The 10,803-nt window shown below is 38.6% G+C and overlaps 1 protein-coding gene across 16 annotated transcripts in view; it reads right to left on the bottom strand.

Annotated features, from left to right (window-relative positions):
• Positions 1 to 6,191: 6,191 nt before the first annotated feature.
• LOC134537035 (serine/threonine-protein kinase tousled-like 2) overlaps positions 6,192 to 10,803 on the bottom strand; it is a 148,126-nt gene continuing 143,514 nt past the window's right edge. For all 16 annotated transcript variants that reach the window (XM_063377237.1, XM_063377240.1, XM_063377236.1 and 13 more), the window contains one exon: positions 6,192 to 9,138. In XM_063377237.1, the coding sequence (XP_063233307.1) occupies positions 8,917 to 9,138 (222 nt within the window). In that variant the 3' untranslated portion in view covers positions 6,192 to 8,916. The remainder of the gene's footprint in view (positions 9,139 to 10,803) is intronic.

The following is a 10,803-nucleotide window of genomic DNA, read 5'->3' as shown; positions in this document are numbered from 1 at the left end:
TATAATAAGGCGCATTTTAAATATTGTCCACAAAGTACTTTACAAATTTTCATTCAGAAATAATATTTGTGAAACAGATTTTCCTGAAAGCCTACTTCTTCTATCTGTGATAATTTGGCCAGCTTTAGAAAAAACTCGTTCGCATGGAACTGAGGTCGCAACTACACAAAGACGTTTTTTGGCTAGTTGGAATAGTGTTGGATAAACTTCACGCCTTTCAAACCACCAAGTGAGCGGGTTTCCATTTCTTGGCAACAATGGTTCCTGTAGGAATTTATCGACTTCAACTATCCCTGCAACTTTTCGATTGGGATTGCTCAGCAATTTTTTTACACTTTCATCGAACTCTTCCCAAATCGAAGACCCCTGGTATTGAGTAGCATTTTGCACCTCATGTGTTATGGTTGGATTAGATTTAGATCCGAATTTCACGCAGTGCGAAATTAGAGTCTGTTTAATTTTTTCCGAAGAATTCACATCGGAAAAACCACGGGCCTTGAATCGCGGATCCAACATCGTAGCTTCTGCAAACACACTGTTTTCTTCAACAGCTTTGAAGCGTTTGTTGATGCCTTCTAGCAATCTCTCTGCAATTTCCTTGGCGGGAACATTTTCGTCGAGTTCGGAATTACGTCTAGCACACCATGTCTTCAGTGCTTTAACAAACAAAATTATTTTTGAAGCAGTGACTTGTTTTTCAGAGCTAATTTCTTCTGTGCAGTCCTTAAACACTTTCAATAATTTACATACATTTTGAATATTGCTCACATCTTCGTTCGTAATAACTGGAAGGTCTGGGTAGTTAATGGCTGTAGTTGAAGCTAGGGCATCTTTGACATCAACAATTCTTTGAAGCATGTCGTAAGTAGAATTCCATCTAGTGACGACCTCTTGCTTTAGCTTCAGACATGGCTCACCTAATTGCTCTTGCATGGATTTCAATTTTGCACAAGCTTGAGGGCTTCGTTTGAAAAATGCCACGATACTCTTGACTTTGGTAAGTAGTATCTTGGTTTTAGTCCCATCAAGTCCATGCTGAACAATCAAGTTCAGGTTGTGGGCAAAACAAGATATGTGTGTCCAGCCGGTAAGGTTAACAGCTGCCACCATGTTAGCTGCATTGTCACTAACAACTGCAACAACTTTTCTGTCGATGCCCCACTCATGTGTCACTCGCCTTAATTCCTCTGCTACATTTACAGCAGTGTGCTTGTCGTCATAATTAAAACATTCAAGAAGACAGGAATGTAGTTCCATATCTTTGTTAATATAGTGTGCTGTTACTGATATGTAACTTTCATTTTTTACTGATGTCCAACCATCTGTCGTAATTGTAACTGCATCAGCAGCCTCTAGAGCAAGCCTAACTTTTACTTTCGTTTGTTCGTACATTTGAGGCACTAAAACAGTGGAAACAGTCTTTCGAGTAGGAAGTTGGTATCCACTGTTTAAATTTTGCGAATATTTTCTGAAAGCTGGGCTTTCTACTATTCTGTAAGGCAGGTAATCTTTAACAATCAATTCTGTAAGACTGTTATCAATGTCTCTATTTTTCCTATTTGACAATGGCTTATGAAAGTATGAAGAAATTGTACTCACACTTTTCCGACCTGTGTGTAACACTGTTTCTACTGACTGTGCTTCACTAGAAGGGACTGTGTTTCGTTGAGTATTTGAAGTTTCTTCTGCAGGCCTACTGGATACAGAAGGTTCTGGATCATTTGGTTTATCCTCTTCAAATCTTGAGATATCTGCAGGTAGCTGACGTTTCAAGGACAGTGAAATTGTGGGATGTATGGTTCGCACATGGCGTGTGAGATTAAATGTACTTCCACCTTTGTACGAAATCACTTTTGAACAGAAATTACATTTTGCTTTTCCATCACTGTTATTAACTTCTGAAAAATAGTCCCAAATTTGACTAGTTTTTTGATTTCTGGGTGCCATGATTAAATAACGTCAAAATAATTCATGGAAACATTAAACACTTTAAGTATATTAAAGATCAAATAAATAAAGTTAATCTTATTATTATGTATTTATACTCACTCCCGTGTTCAAAATGTTTGGCCACAAAGAAAGACTGTTTGCTGCTCGCGACTTTTTGCGACCCCGACTCGCTCGTGAATGAAATGACAACTCACGACTCGCAACTGAACGAAATGAATATCCCGGACTAGCTCCTGAATGAAGTGACGCGCTCCGACTCGCTCGCGAGCGTAATCTACAACTACCGACAGACGATCCGCTCATGAACGATATGACTCTTTTGAATGACTCAAACGAACGACTCCCTGTCGAGAGTGAGCGCACGTGAACGACTCTCTAAAACGAACTGTTTCGACCCATCACTAATCACTCTAACAAACTCCCTTGTTTTCCCCATGCAAGGGCTACACTGAGATGCAGTCTTGTGATTACGTTCTTTTAATGTCAAATAGGTACACAGTACAAACTGAATAATTAAGGGCGCGGTTACACGGGAGTCTGAACTACTTCAGGTGAACATGTTCAGCTGTTGAGTGCGGTTACACACAGTCTGAACATGTTTCGTTCGAGGCCATTTCTCATTTAACTTGAACAGGTTGGCAAAGTAGTTCAGATCGACATATCTTCTACATTAGCCTCCGATTGGCTGGTTAGAATATAAACAGTCTTTTGCAGAAATTCTAGATGGAAAGTGTTTCTGGCACAAGTTCGAGTAATATTTTACCGAATGCAACAAAAAAAAAAAAACAACAGATAATTACATATATTTTTTAATTTATCCTGACCTTAATTTTCTTAAAACTGAGATAGGTACTCTCGCTCAAAAAATAAGTTTAAAAATTTTACTGTGCATGTTTGAATTCCCGATTTGTAAAAAAAATATTGAGCAATATGTAAACACATTTCATTTCTGCTGATACTGCTGTATAAACAAGTGAGAAAATCCCGCGTTTTCTGGATGCAATTAAAAAATAGAGATCAACAACACAGTCATTCGTTGACAGTAGACAATCGGTTTTAGAGCTAAACACACTTTTCAGCAACTACCGTGTAACCGCACACTTTCGCGTTTGTAAACGTGTTTACTTAAACATGTTCACCTGAAGTAGTTCAGGGTCCCGTGTAACCGCGCCCTTAGACACCATTTTCTCTGCTTAACAAATAATTCTCCACTTTAAAACAGATTCAGGCCCAAGATGATCTAGTTATGATTTTATGTGAAATAACTGAAACCTTGTAAAGCTTTACTACTAATGTGCATACTCACGGTCACATTTGCAACAAGGCAATTCAGAGCGGTTTAAGCGCAGACTCTGCACTGCAGAAATACACACACATATACACAACTCTCTTTCTACAAAATACAGTTGAACACTTACCTCAAATCTCCAGGGACGAGACCTCTTGAATACCAGTTGCATGTACTGGAAGAAGGGGGTACAACAAGGACACATCAGCCCCTGATGGCACCCGGGGCAAACCCAACTATTATTTTGGGAGTGTAGAGTAGTCCGAGGGTTTGGGGGTGTTAGCTTACACCATTCAGTTACATGCAAGTCCAGAGTTGGGAAAAATGAAAAGCCCATTTAAAAGGCTACTTAAGCACGCTCTGGGATCTTGAAAATTCATTTTCAAAGCAGTGCAGTAGTTAATTTATTACCTCTTTACGGTATTTTTGTTCTGAAGAGGGAAGGGCAAACACCCCTTTTGCCCCCTCCCTTAGGACTGTCACTGGATGGCACAAAACTACGGTGTGACCATGCGGCCCACCAATGGCTTGACTAAGTTTAGAATGATCAAGAAAGAGTAATCTACATCTACTGGAGCAATATGCTGATTCTGATGCTCGCTTCATGCTGGTGGACAAAGGTGATGCAGTACACAAGCACATGTGCTTGTCCAGAGGTGGAGAATATACACATGGTTTATACGTAGCCAGGTTTTTTTTTTTTAGGGGTTCAAACCACCACCACCACCACCACCACCCCCCCCCCCCCCAACCAACTTAGCACCAAATATTTAATTAATTCCTTATTCATCACTCAAACAAATTTCATATTAAAATTAATAAAAAATTTACCATTACAATATTTAAATTAAAGTACCTAAAACTGCTAAAATAGCACTATTTTACACCTTAAAATCCAAATTTTCTCGGGGGAGGGCCCCCAGACCCCCTGCTTTAATACAGTGGGGAGGGGGGCCATGCTTCTTAACACCCCCCATACACAAATCCTGGCTACGCCACTGTACGTAACCAATTTAGGCCAGGACTCTTAGGCATTTATATTATGTAAAGAATATTTACACACACATTTTAGAATACATTAAGTAAATTAGCCTTGCTATTTATCGAGACCAATGCTGCAAAATATGCAATTTTGAATAACACTAACATTTTTTGGAAAGCATTAATTGTGCTAAGTGAGGGAATGGTGTACGATTTTTACGTAGACCCATGCCTATGAATTCACAAATTGTTAGCTACACCTAAATAATTTCCCTTCAATTATGAGCACGTTCCAATTAGGTAAATCTGTATATTTTCAGAGTAGTATTTAGAAGTGAAAAAGATCGCTCTTTAAAACTAGTCCTTTTACAATAAATTCCAAATTAACTAACACTAATGTTCTTTAAATGATTCATGCAATGGGGAATTTTGATTTAATGTAGTTTATTTTTTGGACAGACACCGTTGCAGTTTCACATTTTTTGTCGGTGCTGTTGTGATGTTGTGATGTTGTCCATAATACTTGTTTAGTCATCAACGGTTCAGTTTGTCAGACATTAGCTAATTCAGTCTTGTTTTCTGTGAATTTTTTTATCTTAATATTTTTATTTATTTTTTATTTTCGGAATTTTTCCACGACAAACAGTGCAAAACTGCAGTGGCATATATAAAAAAAATGCATTAAACAACTGAAAACTTATAATTTTTTTTTTTTTAAATCTTCCTTTAGTCAAGGAAGATTTCACCATACGAAACTAAATTTTTCACCGTGTTAAAATTGAAAAGTTACAACAATTTAAACTAACTTCTGTGCCCTCGTTTTTATTATTTGTGTATTGTCAACGTTTTGGTTACAGAATTAATTTTTGTTAACTCTGAAATGTGTTCATGCAGTGATTTTTTCTAGTATTTATTAAATTTAATTTAACTTGTTTCTCTCAAACATGTTGATTATAAAACCTAAGTACAAATGACTGTTATATCTGTTACCTATGCAATGGCAAGAACCATTTTATATTTGTTTATATTTGTTAATATTTTTTCATCTCAGTCCTGCATATTCAAATAATGTAATATTTAGTTGATGCATTGCACCCTACACATCAGACTATTGACCCCAATTGTGAATACTTAAGTCTTTAGTTCATTAAAAAAATTACTCATTTACATGTTTAAATGGGGGGAAAAAAAACCCACCATGAACTATATTTGCAGCTTCAAAGTTATTTCAATACTGTAATGCTAAAATGTAATGTAAAAAAATCGCCCTGACAAGTTGAGAAAAAAAAAAAAAGAGAGAAACCAGAGTTCACATATTCGACATTTTAAAGTTTTTAACAAACTATTATTCGTTGTATAAAGCATGCAGACAACTTACTAGCTCTATGTATCTATGACTATACAGATGGTCCTTTTTTAATATATATTATATTCCAAATGGAATAGGCAAAAAAAGTGTTTGTAATATTGCTGAACAGTTTACACTTTATCTAGCTAATGTTTACATTGGGGTAAACGATCCCCCCCCCCCCCCCCAAGCAGGTAAAATTCCCTATTTTGGGGTTGGGGGGGGGGGGGGGGGGGAATTACTATTTTTTCTTCACACTATTGTCAAAGGTTTTAGATTTTTTTGCTGTATCTTTTGATGCGCCAAAATTTTTTTCTAAAGCAATGTCTAGAGTAGCGGTTTTCCGAATAAAAACTAATTAGGTTAGATTCATAAAAAACACATTTTTTTGACAAAGTGCTTGTTTTAACAAACATTAGAGGACTTAATAAAAAAAAGCTTTTCACTTATTATTAGTCTAATTTCCCCTCAAGCCACTACTCATTTCCCAATGTAATTGCGCGTGATATAACTCTCGTCCCACACACAACTGCCTACTGGGAAGACGGACAGCGGAACGACATGAGCGCCCGCACAGCTGTGGCCGGGACTGGAATGAAGGGCTGGGAAATGAGCACGCGGGGCTCATAGTTCAGACTTGGTATATTCTCCACACTGAAGCTGCTCCATGTTACACGATGGTGGCCGGGCCGCTTGGCGGCCGTAGGCCACAACCTCTCGCACTCGTGCGTCCACTCGCACCGAAGCGACGCGGTACAAAGCACCAAAACACAACAAGGTCACTTAAAAAAAAAACTCATCTTCAATACAAGGAGCAAATAAGACTTCTTCAGCCAAGTTCAAACTGAGATAAAGGTTTCATTACTTTAAATACAATTGAATTTTTTTTTATAATTACAATTATTAACCAGAGTCCATGTTTACTACTCAAATCAACATACATAATTACAATGGTACAAAATCCAAACAAAATGAACTGCAGGATCGACTTGTCGTAGAGTCGACGATGGAAGCGAAAAGCATCGGCAGAGCGCAAAAATAATAAAGATTGAGAAAAGTGTTGAAAATATTCACGGAATACTTTCACACGGTTACGAAAATCTTCTTCTGCAAAAAATTCATTCACTGAAGCCTCACACAATGCATTTTCACTTATCCACGGGCAGTCTTGTTCGGCAACGGGATTTAACAAAAAAACTAAACACATTTTTTTTCTACTTTGCAATCTCGAGAATCTTCCATAAAATGCCTTCAACATACGAGAAAAGGACGATGCGAATATTATATACACATATACACACACAAGACGGCCAACCCTCGCACGCAACGTTTCAACATGGCTGGCGGCAGAAACCATCAGGCTAGTCCATTAACGAGGAACTTTGACATGCCGTCGCGAGGCGAGGCTCCCGCGATCGTGGCAACGTCGCTTCTTAATTCACTATTAAAGAAACAATAAACATGTTAAGCACCTTTGAAGCAAATCGTCAATCACAACGTTAGTAGGGGCACATTAGCATTTTATCAGTTCCAATAATTTCTTCTCCGCACAATTTACTCACATAGGTTCCACAAAACCTACCCATCATAACTACCGTATCAGATCGACAAAGCTAGAAATGTACATTCCTAACATATTACATTAAAGCTATAAAATATGCCACCTCACTTCTCAGTAAATATTACGCTGTCTAGTCCTCCCAAAATTTATCAGGGACTGGTAAAACTTAACATATATTTCAGTACAAGATACATTAACTGTAAAATGATCAATTTTTTTTTTACTTTGATTCTTTGGTTAATGTTTGAGTGGCTTCATCAGCGTACACAGTCATCAAAACTACCGGAGAAATGACTAGCCGCGTGTAAATCTATTTCCCCAAGCTAGTACGATTACCGAAATGCTGGTGTAAAAATGACAACACTTCATAAAAAAAATAAATTACTAAATAAATTTCAACCTGGATAAATTATTAAATCAACAAGACAAGATAAAAATATTACATCACAACAATAAGCCAAATGATAATTTAGTTAAGTTTAGGTCAAAAAACGTGATTACACTTTTTCATGATAAAAAGAATACAAAAAACTGCATATCCAATTGAAAGAACAACAAATATTATGAAAACATTTTTTTTCTGTAACAGGTGCAGAGATATTTTTTTAAAAAAAATTCAGCTTTACAGTTACACTTACAGCCATACTTACAATACAATATCACACTTCACTTTAATATACGACTGCTTCCAGACGTTCTCACAGTATATACAGCTCTGTACACGCGTACTTACAATACTAGCCTCGCAAAACAGATTTACAGCGATGAGCTACGCTAACACTTCGCCACTGCTGAACACGCCCTCTCAAACTGCTATCACCTAATATCACCATCTGGGCCACCTCTCTCTCTGACAGTAACCTCCAAAACACATGCGGGTCACCAAGAGCACTATCATTGCTTAGTATACAACAGTAGCGTTAAATCGAGAAGGAACTTTTGGACAGAAATATTATCTGCATAAATAAAACCTATAAAAAAACCCTCAAAACTTAGACCACCTTCGCGGGGAAACGGGTAGTCTGCTCAGACACCGCTGCGAACGAGAGAAGACGCAATGGCACGATGTACGAGAGTTGTACCATTAATGTGATGCATGATGGGTGCAGCGGTGTACCGAACAGACTCCACAATTTCCAGGCAATAGAATATTTTTTTAAATACATTTCAGAATTTTTTCTTTGTTGAAACATACTAACACCACTGCAAGTGCAAAAGTATTCATTTCGAAGCCGCCCAAATGGAAAAAAAATAATTTTAATTTGCATGACACTGCAAAAGTCATTTGAAGTACGTACAATAGTCCAGCAAGTGCAACTGAAAGTAGGTACATGAAGCCAAAACAAACCAGACGAGACCATGTGCCGGTTTTAAGTGATGCGGACACTTTTGAGTAACTCGTAGCAAGCCTCAAAACACATTAAGTTTGGAAGAAAAAAAAAAAACTTCAAAATTATATTACTCTGCACTTCAAATGGCTTGCCCAGTAACAAATATTTACTGTACGCCTATATGAGTTGACCACTGACCTACAAATCGTACACTGTAAAAAAAATATTCATAGAATAAACTTTCTGCGTAAGAAATACAAGTGATCACTTATAATTTAGAGAGAGACACAGAGAAAAAAAAATTGATTAAAACGAGGCAAGAAAAGTATAAGAAAAGAAAAGTGCTATAAAACGGAGGACGCACGCGACGCGAGGGAGGGAGGGAGGGAGGGAGGGGGGAGTAACGACACCGTGGGGAGGGGGGGCCCGACGAAGGAAGCTCGGACCCGGGCGTTCACTACGAGGAGCTGGAGGCGTTCATGCCGCTGAACATGCCCGTGCTGAACGAGGTCTGCTGCTGTATCTGCTGCTGCTGCACCACGGCCTGCTGGATCTGCTGCTGAGAGCTGGCCTGCCGGCCGTGCTTCGGCACGGGCGGCTGGAGGTACTCGTGCCGCGCCAGCGAGAACACGTCGATGCGGTCCTCCTTGCGGTACGCCAGGCAGCTCCGGATGAAGCTCTGGAACGCACGGCCCTGCCTCAACCGCGCCCTCTTCACCACCGTCAAGACGCCGGTTAACCACCTACTTGTAACATCACGATCGTTCGTGACGTCCGGACCGGGTGCCTACAGGCTTTGAACACATACACTGTATAGAAGTCGCGAGTGGATAGGATTTACTCTACGTTTTTCAGGAGCGTGTGATGAGCAGCTTGGGAACTTCACCGCTGCAGTGCACTGCCGTAACGCCCTGTATCGTCTTGGGTTGTTATTCACACGTCAGAGCGCAGCACTGTCGCCAGCTGTCATTCCCCCGCACCCCCCCCAACCCATCATTCACTGCAGCTCAAGGTTGTTCAACGGGAGGGTGGGGAAGGGGTGTTTGAAGAGTTCGACACTTGTCCGCTAGGGACCACCGCAAGTCAATGCCCTAGAGATGGTGGCGATTGCGGCGGTGAATTAACTCAACTACCTCAAACCGTATTAGAAATTTTAACCTGGGCTGGCGACTTCTATACAGTATACATATTCAAAGCTACAGGTCATGTCCACCTGGCAAGGTCACTAGGTACCCAACATTAAGTTCTGATCTCGGCTGTGTTTGTTCCTCAAGTTTTACACATCCCAAATTTTTTCTTCCGTAAGTAAGGCCCTTCGCTACATTTTGTGTTGCAATCCTGACATTGGCAACAGCACGTAACTCTTAAATCTCTTTCCCACATTCTGATGACATACTGTGTAATAGTTGCAAAGCTACATTTGACTAACGTCGCACAGACTTGTTAAAGGTTGCACTGGAAGATGACATACTGTATAATAGTTGCAAAGCTACATTTGACTAACGTCGCAAAGACTAGTTAAAGGTTTCACTGGAAGACGACATACTGTATAATAGGTAGTTGCAAAGCTACATTTGACTAACGTCGCAAATACTTAAAGGTTGCACTGGAAGATGACATACTGTATAATAGTTGCAAAGCTACATTTGACTAACGTCGCAAATACTTGTTAAATGTTTCATTGGAAGATGACATACTGTATAATAGTTGCAAAGCTACATTTGACCAACATCGCAAAGACTTGTGAAGTCAAAAATCACCGCTATCAAATTAAAATGACACTATTTGTGGGTTACCCGTGTGTTACAGAGCTAATTCTGGATAACATGAGCTTAATCTGTAAGAATTGAACTAACCAACAAAATTAATGCTGTATAAATAGTTCATGCACACAAATGCAATTTTGTTGTTTAGTTCAATTCTTACAGATTAAGCCCATGTTATCCAGAATTAATGCTATATAAATAGTTCATGCAAAAAAAATATAACTTTGGTGGTTAGTTCAATTCTTACAGAATAAGCCGATATTGTCCAGAATTAGCTCTGTAACACATATGCAACTTACAAAAAGTGTCATTTAATTTGTTCACAAATTAAATTAACTTTACAAGTTAAAAGTGAGAGTTTAAAAAACACCTTGTGTTTAAACGTGAGATGCCAATTATGAAACTCAAATTGAAATCATTTTTACTTATATAAAATATAATCAAGCCAGAAATTTGTAAATTTTATCGCACACGTGTTGTTTTCTGCCAAGTAGAAAACAAATGGATACTATTAAAATACCCAAGTTAATTATTATATGAAAACTATCAATCTTTATCAAAGACGTTTTAAGGATATT

Source organism: Bacillus rossius, chromosome 11 (assembly GCF_032445375.1).
Source record: "Bacillus rossius redtenbacheri isolate Brsri chromosome 11, Brsri_v3, whole genome shotgun sequence".
Classification (NCBI taxonomy): domain Eukaryota; kingdom Metazoa; phylum Arthropoda; class Insecta; order Phasmatodea; family Bacillidae; genus Bacillus; species Bacillus rossius.
Note: the sequence above shows the minus strand (reverse complement) of the source record. Positions and strands in the feature narration are given on the sequence as shown.